This window comes from Balaenoptera physalus, assembly GCF_965194825.1.
Source record: "Balaenoptera physalus genome assembly, chromosome: 11".
In the NCBI taxonomy this organism is placed as follows: domain Eukaryota; kingdom Metazoa; phylum Chordata; class Mammalia; order Artiodactyla; family Balaenopteridae; genus Balaenoptera; species Balaenoptera physalus.
Window position 1 is genome coordinate 26,135,587 of NC_138896.1, and position 23,084 is coordinate 26,158,670.

A 23,084-nucleotide genomic window follows, 5' to 3' on the forward strand; every position below is an offset into this window, starting at 1 on the left:
TCTCCTTAGGTAGGTTTGTTCCTAGATATTTTATTCTTTTTGTTGCAATGGTAAATGGGAGTGTTTTCTTAATTTCACTTTCAGATTTTTCATCATTAGTGTATAGAAATGCAAGAGATTTCTGTGCATTTATTTTGTATCCTGCTACTTTACCAAATTCATTGATTAGCTCTAGGAGTTTTCTGGTAGCATCTTTAGGATTCTCTATGTATAGTATCATGTCATCTGCAAATGGTGACAGCTTTACTTCTTCTTTTCCGATTTGGATTCCTTTTATTTCTTCGTCTTCTCTGATTGCTGTGGCTAACACTTCCAAAACTATGTTGAATAATAGTGGTGAGAGTGGGCAACCTTGTCTTGTTCCTGATCTTAGTGGAAATGGTTTCAGTTTTTCACCATTGAGGACAATGTTGGCTGTGGGTTTGTCATATATGGCCTTTATTATGTTGAGGAAAGTTCCCTCTATGCCTACTTTCTGCAGGGCTTTTATCATAAATGGGTGTTGAATTTTGTCGAAAGCTTTCTCTGCATCTATTGAGATGATCATATGGTTTTTCTCCTTCAGTTTGTTAATATGGTGTATCACATTGATTGATTTGCGTATATTGAAGAATCCTTGCATTCCTGGGATAAACCCCACTTGATCATGGTGTATGATCCTTTTAATGTGCTGTTGGATTCTGTTTGCTAGTATTTTGTTGAGGATTTTTGCATCTATGTTCATCAGTGATATTGGCCTGTAGTTTTCTTTCTTTGTGACATCTTTGTCTGGTTTTGGTATCAGGGTGATGGTGGCCTCGTAGAATGAGTTAGGGAGTGTTCCTCCCTCTGCAATATTTTGGAAGAGTTTGAGAAGGTTAGGTGTTAGCTCGTCTCTAAATGTTTGATAGAATTCACCTGTGAAGCCATCTGGTCCTGGGCTTTTGTTTGTTGGAAGGTTTTTAATCACAGTTTCAATTTCAGTGCTTGTGATTGGTCTGTTCATATTTTCTATTTCTTCCTGGTTCAGTCTCGGCAGTTTGTGCATTTCTAAGAATCTGTCCATTTCTTCCAGGTTGTCCATTTTATTGGCATATAGTTGCTTGTAGTAATCTCTCATGATCTTTTGTATTTCTGCAGTGTCAGTGGTTACTTCTCCTTTTTCATTTCTAATTCTATTGATCTGAGTCTTCTCCCTTTTTCTCTTGATGAGTCTGGCTAATGGTTTATCAATTTTGTTTATCTTCTCAAAGAACCAGCTTTTAGTTTCATTGATTTTTACTATTGTTTCCTTCATTTCTTTTTCATTTATTTCTGACCTGATCTTTATAATTTCTTTCCTTCTGCTGGCTTTGGGGTTTTTTTGTTCTTCTTTCTCTAATTGCTTCAGGTGCAAGGTTAGGTTGTTTATTCGAGATGTTTCCTGTTTCTTGAGGTAGGCTTGTATTGCTATAAACTTCCCTCTTAGCACTGCTTTTGCTGCGTCCCATAGGTTTTGGGTCGTCGTATCTCCATTGTCATTTGTTTCTAGGTATTTTTTGATTTCCCCTTTGATTTCTTCAGTAATCACTTCGTTATTAAGTAATGTATTGTGTAGCCTCCATGTGTTTGTATTTTTTACAGATCTTTTCCTGTAATTGATATCTAGTCTCATAGCGTGTGGTCGGAAAAGATACTTGATACGATTTCAATTTTCTTAAATTTACCAAGGCTTGATTTGTGACCCAAGATATGATCTATCCTGGAGAATGTTCCATGAGCACTTGAGAAAAATGTGTATTCTGTTGTTTTTGGGTGGAATGTCCTATAAATATCAATTAAGTCCATATTGTTTAATGTATCATTTAAAGCTTGTGTTTCCTTATTTATTTTCATTTTGGATGATCTGTCCATTGGTGAAAGTGGGGTGTTAAAGTCCCCGACTATGATTGTGTTGCTGTCGATTTCCCCTTTTATGGCTGTTAGTATTTGCCTTATGTATTGAGGTGCTCCTATGTTGGGTGCATAAATATTTACAATTGTTGTAGCTTCCTCTTGGATCGATCCCTTGATCATTATATAGTGTCCTTCTTTGTCTCTTGTAATAGTCTTTATTTTAAAGTCTATTTTGTCTGATATGAGAATTGCTACTCCAGCTTTCTTTTGATTTCCATTTGCATGGAATATCTTTTTCCATCCCCTCACTTTCAGTCTGTATGTGTCTCTAGGTCTGAAGTGGGTCTCTTGTAGACAGCATATATATGGGTCTTGTTTTTGTATCCATTCAGCCAGCCTGTGTCTTTCGGTGGGAGCATTTAATCCATTTACATTTAAGGTAATTATCGATATGTATGTTCCTATTCCCATTTTCTTAAATGTTTTGGGTTTGTTATTGTAGGTGTTTTCCTTCTCTTGTGTTTCTTGCCTGGAGAAGTTCCTTTAGCATTTGTTGTAAAGCTGGTTTGGTGGTGCTGAACTCTCTCAGCTTTTGCTTCTCTGTAAAGGTTTTAATTTCTCCATCGAATCTGAATGAGATCCTTGCTGGGTAGAGTAATCTTGGTTGTAGGTTTTTCTCCTTCATCACTTTAAGTATATCCTGCCACTCCCTTCTGGCTTGCAGAGTTTCTGCTGAAAGATCAGATGTTAACCTTATGGGGATTCCCTTGTGTGTTATTTGTTGTTTTTCCCTTGCTGCCTTTAATATGTTTTCCTTATATTTAATTTTTGACAGTTTGATTAATATGTGTCTTGGCGTGTTTCTCCTTGGGTTTATCCTGTATGGGACTCTCTGTGCTTCCAGGACTTGATTAACTATTTCCTTTCCCATATTAGGGAAGTTTTCAACTATAATCTCTTCAAATATTTTCTCAGTCCCTTTCTTTTTCTCTTCTTCTTCTGGGACCCCTATAATTCGAATGTTGGTGCGTTTAATGTTGTCCCAGAGGTCTCTGAGACTGTCCTCAGTTCTTTTCATTCTTTTTTCTTTATCCTGCTCTGTAGTAGTTATTTCCACCATTTTATCTTCCAGGTCACTTATCCTTTCTTCTGCCTCAGTTATTCTGCTATTGATCCCATCTAGAGTATTTTTAATTTCATTTATTGTGTTTTTCATCATTGCTTGGTTCCTCTTTAGTTCTTCTACCTCCTTGTTAAATGTTTCTTGCATTTTGTCCATTCTATTTCCAAGATTTTGGATCATCCTTACTATCATTATTCTGAATTCTTTTTCAGGTAGACTACCTATTTCCATTTCATTTGTTAAGTCTGGTGTGTTTTGACCCTGCTCCTTCATCTGCTGTGTGTTTTTCTGTCGTCTCATTTTGCTTATCTTACTGTGTTTGGGGTCTCCTTTTCACAGGCTGCAGGTTTGTAGTTCCCGTTGTTTTTGGTATCTGTCCCCAGTGGCTAAGGTTGGTTCAGTGGGTTGTGTAGGCTTCCTGGTGTAGGGAACTAGTGCCTGAGCTCTGGTGGATGAGGCTGGATCTTGTCTTTCTGGTGATGCCCTGCACTTTTAAAATGATGAATTATCTTTTTTATATTGATTTGTTGAAGTCATTTATATACTTTGGAATGTACCTTTTGTTGGTTATATGTGTTACAAATACCTTTGCCCACTCTGTGGCTTGCTTTTTCACTCTCTTAATGGAAACTCTAGATAATTGGAAAACCTTTATTTAATACAATTCAGTTTATAGACCTTTCCCAAGATGAATTGTACATTTTGATTGAACTATGGTAGGCGAATATATGTGATATGGTTTTAATTCTTCTAAGTTTGCTAAATTTGCTTTAGGGTCATCATATGACCAATATTTGTGAATGTTTTATGCAAGCTTGAAAAGAATATGTATTCTTTGTGAGTCTAGTTTTGCATCTACACATATTATGTTATTTGCTAATTGTATTAGTCAAAACTGTTGCATCCTTACTATTTTCTTGTTTATTTAATTTGCCACTGTTACTTTTGGTATATCTGCTCATTTTTGCTTTATTCTGAAGCTATGATGCTAGGCACATACATACTGTTCTTATAACATTGGTGTCTTTTTTACTGTGGAGTATCCCTCTTTATTTCTAATTGTTTTCTGCAAGAGGACTGGTTAAAATTACCTAGTTCACCATTTTGGGGAGAAAATAGATGTGAACTTTCCTGGAAAGACACAGCTCCTTCTCTCAGGGAGTGTACTGTAAAGAGGAGGCAGTCTGATAAAAGACACTTACAGTACAGTTTGAAGCACTGAGGTCAAGCATGGCCTGTGTGGTAGCCCACAGAGGGCTACTTAACACAGACATAGTTGACAAGGAAGGCTCCCAGAGGAGGTGGCCTCTGAGCTGGGTTTGCTCTTGTTTGGGGACTCGGTTTAGGTGGCTCAGCTCTCAAGCATGGCAAGGAAACTGGGGCACAGGTGGCGGGGAAGGAAGGAGTTCTAAATGCACAAAGCTGTTCCCAATCACTTGCTATTTCAAAGAGTTTTCCGACGTCCGCTATTGTAAATAGGTAGCACTGCAGTGGAGAACTTTGAGCATTAACCCTTGCCCGTGTTCTACACTATTTCTTTAGGACAAGTTCCTCGAAGAAGACTTACTGCAGCAAGAGGTGTGGACATTTTTATGCACCAAAGGGGCATCTAGCTCTAGGTCATAGGAGGCTTTTAGAAATAAATTATAGTGGAGCCAAGTTTTGAGGGATGATTAGGAGTTAGACAGGATGAAAGTAGGCATATAAAAGCCTGGGGAATCTCATGGGCACAGAGGAGGGTGGAGGTAAATAATTCAGTGTGGGCTGGCTTAGTCACAAGCTGTGGGGAGTCGTGCTAAAAGAGTGGACTTAAATGTAAACTAGGTTTATATTTGATTCCATCAAAGAAGTTCAGTTAATAAAATCATATAAAGTCCTTTTCCCTCTTTCTTACCTTTGAAGTTCATGGAATCCATTTGTACCATATTCCTCAAATCATTATAACCATTATCTTTTATATACCAGAACTTATTTTCCTTCCATCTCTCCAGGTGATTTTAGCATCTGGAACGTATTCTGTTTCCCCTCCGTTGTCCACCATCATCCTAAGTTGTGACAACTTCCGTTTACTTCTTTCCTGTTCCGCTACGTCCATGTGTCCTCGGATGGGGCTTTTAAGTCTAAGCCCAGCTTCCCCACTTTTTAGCTGTGTAATTTCTGACAGGTTCTTTAACCTCTCTCTGTCTCCGTTTCCTTGTGAGAGCCTCAACAATATCCTTCACAGGTTGTGAGAATTAAATGAAATCATATATGCAAAAACACCTGGCATGTCTCAGCAGCATGACGACAAGGATTTCCCCTCCATTATGAGTATCTGCATTCATCCAGGTTGAAAGTGCCTTTTGTTACAGTTTAGAGCAGCTTGAAGCAGCTTTAAAAAGGAAAATCAGAGAAGAACTGCATGATCCCATGAGCCTTCTCTTAGCGGTGGCTCCTCTCATTTAGGGACAAAGCCCAAGCTGGTGAGAGCACCTCACCTTTCGAGTGCTATATTTGAGAATAAAATGAGGAGTTCGGACTTTAAGGCTTTCCATTTACCAGCTTTCACACATTTGAGAAGCACTGCATTTTCATGTTAAAATAGTATCTATTTCCTTCTCTTAGGTCACTCTTGCCTTCTTTCTGCTCCGTCCCTATTCTCCATTTTTCCCTTCCCCCACATCACAAAAAAGAATACAAACTCTGGTCATTTCAGATACCAAAAGATCACGGCAGGCTGACTAATTTTGCCCAGACTTTCTGTGAAAGCTCCACATGTGCTGCCGTTTTGGGTTGCATAATTGATTTAATCTCTGATTTTAGAGGAACACTGAACTCTTTTCGTGGGACTCTGCGTACATTTCTCTAGGGCAAAAACTGTCCTGCTTTTTTTCTCTCTGGTATCTGTTTAGTGCTAGACCATTTTCCCCCAAGAATCTAAACTACGCTCCGTGAAATAAATGAAACCACAGTTGGAAAACGGCTTACTGGCCAGACAAGAGCTTTACCACGCCCACTTTCTCAACATGCTGCTCCTCCCCACATCCCTTCTTTCTGCTGTCACACATCTTTGTTTTGGCTAAGAGGATATGTTAGTCACTCAGCTGAGGATTGGCGTTACCTACGTGTAGCCACTGTGTACCTTAGCGTTTTATCGGGAAAGCACACGCTGTGGGGTCCAATCCTTGCATGCCCCTTGGCCTACTGTGTGACTCCAGGGAAATTTACTTACCCCTCTGAGTCTTACTTTCAACAGTCCCTGTAGACCAATCGCTGTGCAGGCTGAACTATAGAGCTAGATATGCAGCAAGCTGGAAACTCACACCGAGCCTTTGGCTAACCAGGTATATATGGGGTGCCAACTGGGGAAAATGATTTTATGCCCCTGAAAGACCACTTAGCCAAAAGCACAACCAGGCAATTTTAAGTTTCCATTTACTTCATTGTACCATATTTGGCAACCTCATTTTGGGTTATATTTTCAGGAATTTCTAAGTGGAAAGGCATGTTTGATCGCAGATGTGTTTTGTCAACTTCTCCGATCCAGTATATAGTTTGGAGACAATCTTCTCACTAGTTGCTTCTTAAAAAATCTAATGCTTTGTAATATTTTATGTACTCTAAGATACATTTTCTGAAGAAAATAATCTTTGCTAGGTCCATACTCAGAAACACAATCTTAGTAACTTCCCCAAATTATTCTCATACTGTGAAGGTGACCAAAGTCTGCTGTTTACATCAACAAATTAAGGTCAAAAGTAATTCCCAACTGCTATTTGAGTATCACAGCTTGAAGGTTGTGTCCTTTTACTGCTAAAAGAATTTAGGCTTAGAAAATAACCTATTACTTGTTTAATAAAACACAACATAAACAGACCATTGTTCAAATTCAGACTGTTACTTACTAGTTGGATAAATTTGGACGAGTTCCTTGACCCCTTAGCCTCATTCTGTATGAATATTTAACACTGAGATAAGAATCATATTTACTTCTCAGATGTGTTGTGAAGATTAAATGCTAAAATGCATGTAGAGCAATGTGGGGATCCATCCGTAGACAGTGTATCAATCAGGTTTTGCTGTAATAATGTTGTGTAACAAAGAATCACCAAGTCTCAGTGGCTCACAACAACAAATATTGATGCCAGACTTGGTTTGACTTGGTTCCAGCTCATGGGTTCTATTCGGGTCTGCTGTGTACGTCTCTTCATCCAGGTCCTAGAGGTTATTGAAGGAATTCTCCTTTCATGGCAGGGAACATTATTGCAAGTGATCTGGTGAAACTTGCCAAGCATCTTAAAGCATCAACTCGGAATTGGCATTACTGTCACTTCTACCTGAATTTCATTGGGCCAAACAAGTCACGTGTCCAGGCTCAATATTAGTAGGTCAGGAAAGGATACTCTGCCCTAAGAAGAGTGAATATTTGCTGAACAGTAATCCAATCTCCCTCAGAGAAGTTTACTGCATCTCATTTTTCCACCTTTTCTTTTTTCATCTATGAACACTGGATTTCTCCATCTAGTCTACTTTATAGCATCTACTTTGCATTTTCAAAATTACATCACAATTTCCCTCTCCCTCCTTAAATTTCAAATTAATTTACATGATATACTTTTCTTGTAAACAGGTACTTTAGAAAATCCCTTAGAAAAAGAAAAAAAGCTTCTGATTCTCCTTAGAGCTTCAGAGGGAGTCTTTTGTGACCGTTTCATCGGAATTCGTATTGACCCAGGAACAATTGGTAAGAATATAATGCAGTTTTTATTAAAAATGAAATGTGTGTGTATTTCTGATAAGGAAGTACCATTCATGGAACACCTACTAAATTCCAGACACTCTTCTAGAGAATTTATTATTTCACTTACCAGCTCTCCTGTAAGGAGTATACATTTTACAGATGTCAAAACTAAGACTCAGAGATGATGAACAATATGCAGAAAGCCACACAGTTTTATACTGTCAGAACTTAGATTCATATCCAGATTGGTCACACACCAAAGGCTGGATGAAGAGTCTGTGTTATCAACTTAAATACTATGTGGTTATTGATATATTTTTTAAACTGATAGATCTATAGATTACAAAGAAACATTTACTGTTGGCAGTTTCTTCCTTTGATACTGCCACAATACCAAATCCTGTTTTATTTTATTTTATTTTAATGTTTATTTATTTATGTATTTATTTCTTATTAGTCATCCATTTTATACACATCAGTGTATACATGTTAATCCCAATCTCCCAATTCAAATCCTGTTTTAAAGCACAGAAGAGCACAGAAACTAGGACTGGACTGGTATAACTATGATGTAAGGGCCACGCAATAACTTACTTTTAAGAGAAAGGTATAAGAGGCTTTTCATAGATTTCTAGCATTTTAAAATTTTCTTTGTATGGTAATCCTAATTTTATGAGATTTCAGTGACTCAGTAAAAACAATCATGTTAGGATGTTTTGAAGTTTGGTAACCTAGTCTCATAAAGTATAGCCATTGCCATATAATACTTTGATAGTGCTTTATTGTTTTCAAATGATTTTTCATATATGCTATTTATTTTATCTTTTTAAGAATATGAGGTTAAGGAATATTTTACTTTTTTCAAGTTGACAAACTAGATGGATCACAGCAGGAACATGGACTCTTTTTGCCTGTGGTGTCCACTCTGTTCCAGGGAGTGCCATGTTGAACTAGACTTTGTGTTAGGAGCATATGAGGGTGCCTGTCTTGATCCCCAATGCCAGCTGTATTGCCAAACAAGTGTTTCTCAAAATTTCTCTGATACTAAATTGAAAAAGGAATGAAATGTTTGTCACTGCATGCTTAAAATTTGGTGATATCATAAGTAAATAACATATTTTAATCTCTTCAAGTATTATAATCTCCTTGAAACAATTAAGAAATGGTGTCATTTTACAGTTAACCTTTGGTGATTGGGAATGATCAAGAAATCTGCTTTCTGGTAAATTAAAGGAAATAAACTGGTTTTTGTTAAAATCTTTGTAGTTGGAAATTTCTCTAAATTATTCCATGTTACTCTCCTGTCTAGCTTACTTAGCTAATAGTGATTAATTTTTTGATGATGATGATGATATTATTATTGTGAAAGATTGATTCCAGGTCATGTCCTAAAAGTGGGAGTATTTTTTCCATTTCCACTAATCCTTATTTTAGTTTTATTATTTTCTGAATTTTTGCTGAATTAGAGTATGGTAAAATTATGGATGTTGACTTAAACACTTGGTTAGCTTCTAATTAACTGAGCTTTTTTAGTTCACATTGGATGAAAACCCAAGGCATATTATTTGTACCTTACTGGTTTTTACTTCCCTTATACATTTTCTGCTAAAATTTGTGAAATCTTTAGATTTCAAGATTAGTGATTTGCAATAAAATGGGGGTGCACTAATCCAGGGGTATGAAGACAATCAATCCATTTGGGTACAAGAAGAAAATATTAGAACTTTTATTCAAACATGTATGAATATATTCATTTGTATATACGGTTATTTATCTACAAACAAATAGACGTGTGTTACGTGTGCATGATCATAATTTTGTTACTGCTTGGGTTCATGCTCAAAACATGTTTAGACCACTAGAATATGAGGAATTTTGCTTCATGTGATTTTAAATGGCAATAAAATGTGTAAGAGGAAAGACCTGAAGGAATAAAACTGGACTGCATCAAGCATGTTCCTGGTAGGACTTTAATTTATGAGTCTGAAATAAATTATATTTTGAACAAAGGAGCTAGAGATTTATCCTTTGATATCTGTAATACAAAAATATCTGAGGTCCAGCTATGGAAAACAAAGCTAATAGCAGCAAATCTCTTTCCTCAGGAAACAAAATTACCTTGCCTTTGGAAAGTCTACTGTATAACCCAAAATATCAAAACCAGTTAACTTCCAACAGAATTGCAAATGGTTTGGAGTCACTTACTGGTAGAAATCTAACTAGTTAGCTGGGAATAGACCATTAGAGTGGTCTATTTCCCAGCTCTTGGATTACTAGATGTGGTGTAGCATTCATTTCTCTATAGCTTTTGAGAGAATAAAAATGTTTCATAGCCAAGTGAGATGTTAAGTGTTCTTTTTCTGATAAGGTGGACATCTTCATATATAGTTTCTATGTCATGTATCTTGCACAATAAGCTCTCTAATGAGTTTTGCTTATGTGGCCTTAATTTCTTGGAAGGATTTTCCTATCCAACTGTTGCTCCTTTTATTTTCAGGGGTGTTTGGGAAAGTTCAGCTTCATAGTGCTTATCCTAAGAAATCCTGGACGCATCTTGGGGCTGACATTGCCTCAGGCAATGAGAGGTAAGGAATGAGAGTAACTTAGGGATGTAGTTTTTGGTTGGGTTTGCTTCTGCTGGAGGTTTTGTTACAATATGAAATTAAATTTTAGGTTAAGGATCATAATTCAAGAATGAATAAATAGAAAAATAAAAGGCTAGGCGGAATTTAAAATATTCTCTGTAACATAATGGAAGAAGAACAAAACAAGCTCAAGGCAGGGGGGATATAATTTATTTAAGGAGTAAATTTTAGATCATACATGTTTTCTGCTGTCAATAAATCTTTAAAAATATGAATTCTATGAGATAATAGATGAAATATAAGGAGGGACCACAATGTCTGAATAGAAATGATAGCTGGTGAAGAGATAGACAGAAATAAAATGAGTGAGATGAAGCATATAAAGAATCTTATGGAATTTAAATTGCAGTAATAGAATTTAATAATGCATTGGAGGCAGTAAAGAATGAAATCACCACTGCATCAAAGTGAGCAGGCAACATGAAGAAATTGATGGAGTCTACATGAATGAAGAAGACAAAATCAAGAGATAAAAATAATAAAAGAGAAGGTATTAGAAATAGAGAACAGAAAATACAAAGCGCATTTTGATAACTGCTCTTTTTAATGAGTCCAGAATAATGACAACACAAAGAATAATTAAATCTTAACTAAAATACACATAACAAACCTGGGATTATTTCTATTTAATTTGAATAACATTGAGAATAATGATAGATACATATCCTCACAATACAAGAAAAAAAGTGAAAAAGTAAAAGAAAAACAGAAAGGGACATAAAGCTTGATAACATTAGAATTTTCTACAACATCAAATGTAGGAAGATAGTGGTGCAAAATCTATAAATGTTTAGGGGAAAAAAGTTTATAAGCAAAGGCTTGGCTTGTAAACATAGACCCTGCTAAAATGCTGTTCACATGTGAAAGCAAACAAAAGATTTCTTTTGCTTTGCAAGAACTGAAAAAAATTCAAAAATGTGTTATAATAAAGAGATTAAACTGAGTCTAAAATTTAAGAATACAAATAAAATTCAGGAATTGTATAAAGGTAGATAAAGTATAGATATCAAAGGCAAGCATTGGAATAAGTTAAATATAATACTGTAACTATGGTTATTAAAATAAGACAAATTCTAATTGCTCTTATAAAAGAAACTACATAAAATCTGAAAGTTAATGTATTAGTCAGGGTTCTGTTTCTATAAAATATATATAATAGTAGATTATATATGTATGTGTGTATATATATTATATACAGTATATATTATATATAAAGAGATATGTTTCAAGGAATTAGCTCATATGCTTAGGAGAGCTATAAGTTCAAAATTTTGTAGGGCAGGCTGGCAGGATGCAAAGACTTGAGCAGCATCTGATACTGTAATCTTGAAGTAGAATTTCTTCTTTTTCAGGGAAACTTCAATTTTGCTTTTAAGGTCTTCCAACTGATTGATGAGTCTCACCCACATTATCAAGGGCCATCTCCTTCACTTAAAGTCACCTGATTGTAGATGTTAACCACATTTGCAAAATACCTTCACAGCAACACTAAGCTTCCTGTTTGATTGAATACCTGGCTACTATAGCCTAGCCAAGTTGACACATAAACTAACCATCACAGGTTATAATTCTCAAATAAAAATCTAGGTTTGAAATTGGGGACTATAGCCACAGGAAACTGGAGATGGAGCATAAAGAGCCATAGGAAGTAAATATGTAAATATGAGTTAATTCTAACAGAATTTAAAATAGGACATATACCTTCCAAATCACCAGAGAGAAAAAAGAATGAAAGAAACTATAAAATAAAGGGTGCAATACAGAGAAGACCATGAAATAGTAAGAGAACTAAAACAACAAAAAAGATACAAAATAACAATAAAAGTAAGAAACTAAGAATAAATCTGCCAATTATAAAAAGAAAATATGCTTGTTAAAAATGACCCTATATAGAAAAAAAAATTAGTAATGAATAAAAATGTAATCATAACTTTTTTTATCAGAGGAAAACAAACCAGTTCAGAAAAATGTTTAGTTAAATATTGGACAAAATGAATCCTTAAAATAAAAATAAAATGGAAGCAAGAACTTCAAAATTATTCACAAGAAAAGTAAAAAATCAAAATAAATACATTTTATATTAATAAAGGTTTCAGTCTTCAGTGAGACCCCAGTAGTAAGGAAAGTTTTATACCAGATAACATAATATAGAAATATATAAAGTAAATCTGTAAAAAATATGAGAGGAAATTAACAGGAACAAAAATAGTAATGAAAGTAATGAAATTTACTTACCTCTTTCAGTTTTTAACCTTTAGATTAAAATTATAAAGAAAATATTAAGAAATATAACCAATATAGTAAATGCAATTTAATTTGTATATATGTATAATATATCTTTGCTCCAATATATATAATTAAAAACCTTAATAAATTTTAATAAACAGAAATTATATATTGATACAATATAATCACAATAAAATAAACATGGAGATTAAAACAAAATTTTAGCCAACAACCTTAATCTCTTGCAAGATGGAAGAAAAAAAAGATAAACCCTCTCCTACATAACTTTTGTATCTAAGAGGAGAGCAAACCTTTATCAATAGACTACTTGGAAAATAACAGTAATGAGAGTATTGCATGAGAGACGGCCATATGTGTCATCACATTAAATGCTTTCATTGCTGAATACGAAAGTACAAAATAAACTAAGTTGTCAATGTAAGAAATCAGAAACAAAATAACCAACAAATCTAATGAAATCAATCCGTACCTGATAAAGGCAGAAATTGATGAATTACAAAGTAGGAAATTAATAGACTTGATTTTTTTTTAGAGGTACTGGTTTAATCTCTAATAACTAACCATACAAAGAAAACAAAATGTAATTCAGAAATGGGGATTCAACTATAATAGATATCAAAGAGATTAAAATTGTAATCTAAAAATATGTATATCTATATAGTGTCATTCTGAAATTAAAAAATTATATATAGAAATATAAATGATTGGGACTTCCCTGGTGGTGCAGTGGTTAAGAATCCACCTGCCAATGCAGGGGACATGGGTTCGAGCCCTGGTCCAGAAAGATCCCACATGCCACGGAGCAACTAAGCCTGTGCACCACAACTACTGAGCCTGTGCTCTAGAGCCCGTGAGCCACAACTACTGAGCCCACGTGCCACAACTACTGAAGCCCACATGCCTAGAACCCATGCTCCACAACAAGAGAAGCCATCGCAATGAAAAGCCAATGCACCGCAACAAAGAGGAGCCCCCACTCGCCACAACTAGAGAAAGCCCACGCACAACAACAAAGACCCAACACTGCCAAAAATAAATAAATAAATGAATAAATTTAAAAAAAAGAAATATAAATGATCATAATCGGCTAAAGAAGAATAAAACTGAAAGAACCAATAACAGCAAGACATAAAGTTTTCACAAATTTATTCCCAAGAATACATTTGGCTCAAGTAAATTTATGTCGTTTTTCTAGCCATTAATTTAGTCATCAGACATTTATTGTGTTGTACAATCTATTCCATAGCATAGGAAAATATTTGAAGCTTTCCAATTTGTTTTAGCAAGCAAGCATAAGGTAATTTATAAAACAGCTGCTAAAGGTAACTCAAAAAAAGAAAACTGAGGCAACATCCAAGTCATACCCTAAATAAAACAGCAACAAATGAAATCCAGTAATTTATTTTTTTAAAGAAGAGTGTGATTTATTCAAGTAAAGAAGGATGGTTCAAAATGAAATAATTAATTAATATAATTTACCTAAACAAAAAATATAAAGACTAAGAACGTGTTCAGTTTGATACAAAACAGAAATGCATTTAGTAAAATTCAGTTTGCATTCTTGGAATAAACAGTAAATTAAGACTATAAGGATACTCTTTCTTCTATAAATAGAACTAGCATATGACCCAGCAATCCCACTACTGGGCATATACCCTGAGAAAACCATAATTCAAAAAGAGTCATGTACCAAAATGTTCACTGCAGCTCTATTTACAATAGCCAAGACATGGAAGCAACCTAAGTGTCCATCGACAGATGAATGGATAAAGAAGATGTGGCACATATATACAATGGAATATTACTCAGCCATAAAGAGAAACGAAATTGAGTTATTTGTAGTGAGGTGGATGGACCTAGAGTCTGTCATACAGAGTGAAGTAAGTCAGAAAGAGAAAATCAAATATCGTATGCTAACACATATATGTGGAATCAAAAAAAAAAAGGGTCCTGAAGAACCTAGGGGCAAGACGGGAATAAAGACACAGACCTACTAGAGAATGGACTTGAGGATACGGGGAGGGGGAAGGGTAAGCTGGGACAAAGTGAGAGAGTGGCATGGACATATATACACTACCAAATGGAAAACAGATAGCTAGTGGGAAGCAGCCACATAGCACAGGGAGATCAGCTCAGTGCTTTGTGACTACCTAGAGGGGTGGGATAGGGAGGGTGGGAGGGAGGGAGACACAAGAGGGAAGAGATATGGGGATGTATGTATATGTATAACTGATTCACTTTGTTATAAAGCAGAAACTAACACACCATTGTAAAGCAATTATACTCCAGTAAAGATGTTAAAAAAAAAAAAAAAAAGAAATAAATAGGGTGGTATGATCCAAGATAGCTGGGGGGTGGGTATGAGGTGTACCCTTTTATATTGAATGGACAAGGAAGATCTTTCTGGAGAAGGGAAATTGAAGCTGAGATATGAATGGTAGGAGGGATCCTCCTGTTTGGTGAGAACGGACAAGAGTTCTCAGTGAAGGACGGACATCCAGCTGTGTCTCTGAGGTGGCCTTTGGGGCTCGGGGAACAGAAAGGTGGTCACTCTAGCTGGACCAGAGTGAGCAGTAGGTAGAGTTGCATGACGTGACAGATGCCAAGTCACATGGTACCTTGTTTAGGTGTGAGAGGTCAAAGGGAAAATCACTGAAAGGTTTTATGCAGGGGAATTGGTGGAGTCTGATTTAGGTTTTGAAAATCACTCTGGCTGCTATGTAGATGATGGATCATGGAGACAAGAGCAGAAGCTTGGGGTATCAGGAGGTCAGTCGAGGTCAAAAATCATAATGGCTAGGACTAGAGGCAGTGGAGATCGAGAGAAGAAATGATGCTGTCTGGACTTAATCATGAATTGAATGTTGAGGTGAGGGGAGTCCTTCAGGTTTTTGATTGACCAACGTGGTAGGTGGTGGAAGCATGCACTGAGATGGGGAGACTGGGAGAGGAACAGGCTTGTCAGGGTGGACGATAGTAGGGATGTGCTGAGTTGGAGACACCAAGTAGAGATGTGAAGAAGGTAATTTAACACATAACTTAGGGCTCAGGGAGACAATGGCAGGGAGTCATCCTGGAAGTGGATGATGTTATTGATAAGAAGACTATCAATAGGTAGAGGAGAAAACTGGAGCCTGGAAATGAGATTGGGGCCAGTCTAATTTTTTAGAAGTTGATAGAGGAGGACCCAGCACAGGTGATTGAGAAACAAGAGACCCAAGAGGTGATTCTGTGCTGGGAGAAAGAATGGAGAACACGAGGGACTTGAAAGAATGCCAGGATGGCTGACAAAGAGAGAACAGACCAAGCCATGATGATAGGGTTCCAAGGGGTAGTTACGGGTCAGGGCCATATTCATTGGTGATGTCAAGAATTTTAGTGTTTGGCCTTCTGAACATTGTGTAGCTGTATTAGGTTTCTAAGGGGGTAATATGGGTGGGAAGTAGAACCGAAAATCACATTTTTATATCTTAAAAAATAATCTGGGGCTTCCCTGGTGGCGCAGTGGTTGAGAGTCTGCCTGCCAATGCAGGGGACACGGGTTCGAGCCCTGGTCTGGGAAGATACCACATGCCGCGGAGCAGCTAGGCCCATGAGCCACAACTACTGAGCCTGCGCGTCTGGAGCCTGTGCTCCGCAACAAGAGAGGCCGCGATAGTGAGAGGCCCATGCACCGCGATGAAAAGTGGCCCCCACTTGCGGCAACTAGAGAAAGCCCTCGCACAGAAACGAAGACCCAACACAGCCATAAATAAATAAATAAATAAGTAAAAATTAAAAAAAAAAAAAAGTGATGGAAGTTTAAAAAAAAAATCTTTCTAGCTATAATGCAGACTATAGGAGGAGTCAAAAATGGATCTAGGGATATCATTTAGGAGGTGCAAGCAAGAGGTAGTGTAACTTGTGGTCAGGAACTGAAGTGGCAATGGAGAGAAGTGGGCAGATATGTAGACAGGAGATAGAATCTCTTGGATGAATCGGGTGTGAGGTGCTTTCTTGGTTCTGGTTTACGTAGATGGATGGTGGCACCATTCACTAGAGGAGGACTAAATTTGTGGGAAAAGATTATGAGTTCAGATTTGGTCATGTTGAGTTTGAAGTGCTTTTCTGATCCCCAAAAGGATTTGTGAGGGAGGCATTTCCAACAGGGATCAATGAGAATCTTTCATTATTATCAGGTTAGCAAGTTGGAATTTGGCAGAAGACATATGAATGGATTTTTCTTATAAGAATGTGTTAAAAACCTCATTCAGAATCTGAGCTACAGGCTATTTTGAAAGAAACTCAATTTTATTAATTAAAACTATCGATAGTAATTAACTAGCTGCCACTTACTGAGTTCTTATCATGTGGGCTCACTCTGTGTCAGGCATCTACCAAGCATTTTATATACATTATCTCACTTAAATCTCTCAGTGCTATAAGTTAGGTATTATTGTCTTCATTTTACAGATATAAAAACTGAGGCTGGAGAAGGTAAGTAAAATTTCCAAGGTCATAAAGCTAGAATTCCTGAGGCTGAATTTTTACCACAGTAGGTCTGATTCCACTGTTTGTGTTCTACATACTGCAAATATTAAAAACAAAATCATATTAAAACCAAAATTATTTAGTATCAGTCCTGATGAGGAGTACTTTAATGAGTTTATATGAATGATACATAATTATCACAGTGTATTCATTTTATGGATAATTTCTTTTTTTAACCTTTTAAAAATTTGTAACATAATTTAAGACTCACAAGAAGTTGCAAAAATAGTAAAGAGTTCCCATGTACCCCTGACCTGGCATTACCTGGTGGTATCTTACATAACCATAGACTTTATCAAATCCAGCAAGTTGATATTAATACAGTATTAACCGAACTACAGACCTTATTTAAACTGTTTCTTTAAACATTGATCTACAATCTTTCTTCCATGAAAAGCCAGTTTAGTAAGTCTTTCTAATATACTGTTATGGGGACAGATTTTACTTGGACCCCTTTATGAACTTTCACCAAGAATTCTTTCTACCAGAATTGTTGATCTGAATTTATTTGTATATAATGTATTTATTTTATGAAGGATGTTACAGTGAAATCTTCAGAGGAAAATTTTCATTCTATAAACTTAGACTTTATAAACTTTAACTTTATAAACTTAGGCTCATTTCTTACACTACCAACCAAAGTAAGCTTAGCCAGATATTTGAAAAAAAAATTAGTTTCTTTTGTTATATATTATTATATCAATTTCTCTCTAAATTAAATTACTCTTTGCTGTTGCTTGCTTCAGTTGACTTTTGGGGAGACTGATGAATAAAAATGTTGGATTTTTGGATTACAGATAAGTCAAAGGAGGTTATACCTAGATGAAAAGAAATTCATTTTTTATCCATTAAGTATGTTTTACTGTGAGTCTTTTTAGGGAGACCATGTGCTCTTTGAAGTTAAATGGTTACTTTTTCAATCCTATGATAAAGTTTTCAGATTTTATCCTGGTCTGGGAAGATTTTAAACAGGATATGGTCCAATTTATGTTTGAATCTGATTTACGCTGTGTGGACAATTGACTGTTAGGAGGACAAAGGTGGAAGCAGAGAGATTAACTGTTAAAACATTGCAATATTTGTCTTTTTGAATTATGGTTTTCTGTAGGTATATGCCCAGTAGTGGGATTACTGGGTCATATGGTAGTTCTATTTTTAGTTTTTTGAGGAACCTCCATACTGTTCTCCTTAGTGGCTGTATCAATTTACATTCCCACCAACAGTGCAAGAGGGTTCCCTTTTCTCCACACCCTCTCCAGCAGTTGCTGTTTGTAGATTTTCTGATGATGCCCATTCTAACTGGTGTGAGGTGATACCGCATTGTAGTTTTGATGTGCATTTCTCTAATGATTAGTGATGTTGAGCAGCTTTTCATGTGCCTCTTGGCCATCTGTATGTCTTCTTTGGAGAAATGTCTATTTAGGTCTTCTGCCCATTTTTGGATTGGATTGTTTGTTTTTTTAATATTGAGCTGCATGAGCTGTTTATATATTTTGGAGATTAATCCTTTGTCCGTTGATTCATTTGCAAATATTTTCTCACAATCTGAGGGTTGTCTTTTCATCTTGTTTACAGTTTCCTTTGCTGTGCAAAAGCTTTTAAGTTTCATTAGGTCCCATTTGTTTATTTTTTTTATTTCCATTGCTCTAGGAGGTGAGTCAAAAAAGATCTTGCTGTGATTTATGTCAGAGTGTTCTTCCTATGTTTTCCTCTAAGAGTTTTATAGTGTCCAGTCTTACATTTAGGTCTTTAATCCATTTTGAGTTTATTTTTGTGTATGGTGTTAGGGAGTGTTCTAATTTCATTCTTCTACATGTAGCTGTCCAGTTTTCCCAGTACCACTTATTGAAGAGACTGTCTTTTCTCCATTGTATATCCTTGCCTCCTTTGTCATAGATTAGTTGACCATAGGTGCGTGGGTTTATCTCTGGGCTTTCTATCCTGTTCCATTGATCTATATTTCTGTTTTTGTGCCAGTACCATATCATCTTGATTACTGTAGCTTTGCCAATGTTCACTGCAGCACTATTTACAATAGCCAGGTCATGGAAGCAACCTAAATGCCTATCGACAGACAAATGGATAAAGAAGATGTGGTACATATATACAGTAGAATATTACTCAGCCATTAAAAGGAACGAAATTGGGTCATTTGTAGAGATGTGGATGGACTTAGAGACTGTCATACAGAGTGAAGTAAGTCAGAAGGAGAAAAACAAATATTGTAGATTAATACATATATGTGGAATCTAGAAAAATGGTACAGATGGAACCAGTTTGCAAGGCAGAAACAGAGACACAGATGTAGAGAACAAACGTATGGACACCACGGGGGGAAAGCGAGGGGGGGCAAGTGGTGGTGGGGTGAATTGGGAGATTGGGATTGACATATATACACTAATATGTATAAAACAGATAACTAATAAGAACCTGCTGTATAAAAAATAAATTAATTAAATTAAATTAAAAAAAACATTGCAATAACATTGCAATATTTCAGGTGACACATGCTGATGGCTTAGATTGGGGTAGGATGATGGAAGAGGAAAGAAGTGGTTAAATAGATGTTGAAGAAGAGCCAACATGATTTGCTGGTGCACTGGGCAAAAGGGAAGAGTTCAAAGGTCACTGACTTGAGCAACTGGGTTAAGAGTGGTATAATTTAGTGAGTGAGGACAACAGGGAAAAGAGTAGGCTTATGGGTAACCTTTCTCAAAGGCTCTCATTTTTTTCTTATTTCTTATCTCATTTACTTTTTAAAGAAAGTGTGTAAAGCATTGGCCGGCCTCTTTGTCCTGATATTTTTCTGTTTCTTAAGTGGTTTATTAACTTATTCTGTTACTTATAAGAAAATAACTCTGACCTGAAGAACAAATAATTTCTCATCTCACCTTTTTCCAGGACCTAGGCTTTTAATTCTAAGGTTATCATTGATGATATCTATTTTATTATCTCCCATATCCAATCAATGATGGTATTCTACAGATATACTTTGGTTTTTTTCCTGTTCTTTTTCATTATAGTTTATTACAAGATATTGAATGTAGTTCCCTGTGCTATACAGTAAATCCTTGTTGTTTATTTTATATATGGTAGTATGCATCTGTTAATCCCATGTTGCCAATTTATCCCACCCCCCTTCCCCTTTGGTAACCATAAGTTTGTTTTCTACATCTGTTTCTCTTTTGTAAATAAGTTCATTTGTATTATTTTTTAGATTTCACATATAAGTGATATCATATAATATTTGTCTTTCTCTAACTTCACTTAGTATGATAATCTCTAGGTCCATCCATGTTGCTGCAAATGGCATTATTTCATTATTTTTTTATGGCTGAGTAATAGTCCATTGTGTATATATACCACACCTTCTTTATCCATTCATCTGTCAGTGAACACTTGGGTTGTTTCCATGTCTTGGCTATTGTAAACAGTGCTGCCATGAACATTGGGGTGCATGTATCTTTTCAAATTAGAACTTTTGTCTTTTCCGGATATATGCCTGGGAGTGGGATTACTGGATCATATGGTAACTCTATTTTTAGTTTTTAAGGAACCTCCATACTATTTTCCACAGTGGCTGCTCTATGGATACACTTTGTTTGGAATATTTCTTGTTTGTCTCCTTTCTGCTACATTCTCACTTTGGCACTTCCACGTGGTTCTCTATAACGGCTTCTGTACTGGCTTCCTAAATATTTGATATATGCAATTAGGGGGTCAAAAGTACCCTTGCCTCTCCTCTCTACCTTTACACTTCCTACTGATCCTTAAATATTCCATCACATCTCGTACAAGACATTCGATCTCCCCTCCAGCACACAATGATTTTCCCACTGTCTGAATCACTATTCCATGTGATTTCCTGATTTATAATTTTAATAAAAATGTGCTTCTTAGTGATTGATACTGAACTGCTTCAGGTACGTATTTCCTGTTCTTCCAAGCAGCTTCTATAGGAGAGGAAAATACTGTTTTTTTTATTGATTTGGTGTATTACTTAGCATCTAGTACACAACAGAACATAGAGAAGAGTTCCAATTAATGCCTGCTACACTGGATTGATGTATCTTTTCTGGAAATCAGAACTTGTTGAGCCTGTTGACTCAATGGCATCTTGTCTAATAAATTAGAATCTTGAATTTAATTTCAAAAACTACTCTAATTTTTTGGCTCATTAATCAAAGCTCATTATTATACTATAAAAATTTAGTTCAAATATTAGAACATAGAGCTGGCGGCCTTATTCATTTATTAGCAGGAGTTCAGGATCACTTTTGTAGTCTCCAAAAGAAGATGATTCCTTCTGGTCCAATGAACTAGTGGGTGTTAATCTCAGATTGGCTATTGTCTCCATGCTAGGAAAAGACATGTGAGTTAGGAAGGGAGGAGGGCAATAGATTTCTACAATGAAAATGAGCTTGGACTTTTAGATCAGGCAGGTTAAAATACTTCTAATTATGCAATTAACTAAATGTGTAATTTTGGGTAAAGTATTCTCTCTGAGTCTCAGTTTCTTTTTCTATAATATGAGAATAATAATGCCTGGTTAATAGAGTAGTTATAAGGATTAAGTAAATTAATGTGGATAAAGAACTTAGCCCGGTTTCTGGCACCAAGTCAGCCTCACGACATGGTAGTTATCGTAGTTATTGTATTGTATTGTAAGAATCCTGATTCTTTCAGTCAAAAGTAAAAGTAAAAGCCACCCTTCTTCATCCACTTGGGAGATTGCTGGGAGATTTAGTTCTGCTGAAGAGGTTTCCACATTCTGTGGGGTGCACATGAACCCAGAGCTGTTGGCTCTTCCCAGCTTTACCACCAGAGAGGCCATTTCTCTTTCCCCTTAGTTTCAATTCAAAAGTCCAGGTGACTACAGTTGATAACACTGTACTGTGTAATTTGCTAAGAGAGTAGAACTTAAGTGTTCTCACCCAACAAAAGAAAGGAGTGAATATGTGAGGTGACAGATGTATTAATTCGTTCAATGGGGGGAATCCTTTCACAATGTGTACGTATATCAAATCATCATATTCTATGCTTTAAATATCTTAAAATTTTAGTTTTCGATTATACCTCATAAAGCTGGAAAAGGGGAAGGATTTTGACCAACGAAGGCAGGTTGGATCCCTTGCTCACCCTTTGGCAAAAGGCTTGTGAGACTGCAATTCGTAACTCTCACTAGGACCACTTAGTGTGGCGGGTGAGGAGAGCGGTTCTCAGAAGAGATGTGGTGGATTTCCTGGAACAAAGGAGAAAGGAGGTCAGGTAGACAAACAGTTGACACCTACGACAGCTATTCTTGTTGTCACCATCAGCATCATTACAGGATTCGATTTCTTAAACACCTCACATAGTCCAGTGTGGTCTGAGAGTGTCAGTAGATTTCAACGGCAGTTGACAAAAGAAAGTTTAAACTGGAGTTTAAAAAAAAAAAAGCCTCAGTATTACTAGAGTTCAGAAGTCTATGGCCACTCTTATTCTTCTGGGGAAAACATTTTGGCATCTGGACACTCTGAGACTGTGGTCAAGTGCAGCTATTATCATTAAGACCTCCCCAAAGTTTAGTTAAATTCATTTAAGTTTTAGGTGTTTCTATATGAATGTTTTATACACAGTGGTAAAAACTTTTAAATCAAATTTGGAAGTATATATTTTTTCATTCTTTGTAATGATGTTCTTTTGACCAAAAGTATTATATTTTCCCTATAGTAGGTAAAATTTAATGCCAGAATAACGGAAACTGCTGATATTTTGTTTATACTTTTCAAAAGTTATCTTTCAGGAGACTTCTGCAGTGATTATTGTTTCCTCTCTCTTCTCATATGGTTTCCATTTAGGTCCAATTATGTTGCAAACAACTCTTTTTTTTTTTTTTTTTTTTTTTTAAATATATTTATCTTTATTTGGTTGCACCAGGTCTTAGTTGCGGCTCGCCGGCTCCTTAGTTGCAGCATGCGGACTT

The 23,084-nt window shown here is 36.1% G+C and overlaps 1 protein-coding gene across 18 annotated transcripts in view; it reads left to right on the forward strand.

The window, feature by feature from the left end:
- Window positions 1-23,084, forward strand: part of PKHD1 (PKHD1 ciliary IPT domain containing fibrocystin/polyductin) — a 439,380-nt gene that overhangs the window by 298,032 nt on the left and 118,264 nt on the right. For 14 of the 18 annotated variants that reach the window (XM_082411613.1, XM_082411609.1, XM_082411612.1 and 11 more), the window contains 3 exons: window positions 4,520-4,555; window positions 7,587-7,700; window positions 10,195-10,282. In XM_082411613.1, the coding sequence (XP_082267739.1) occupies window positions 4,520-4,555; window positions 7,587-7,700; window positions 10,195-10,282 (238 nt within the window). The remainder of the gene's footprint in view (window positions 1-4,519; window positions 4,556-7,586; window positions 7,701-10,194; window positions 10,283-23,084) is intronic. The other 4 variants (XM_082411615.1, XM_082411617.1, XM_082411620.1 and 1 more) reach the window with 1 other exon arrangement.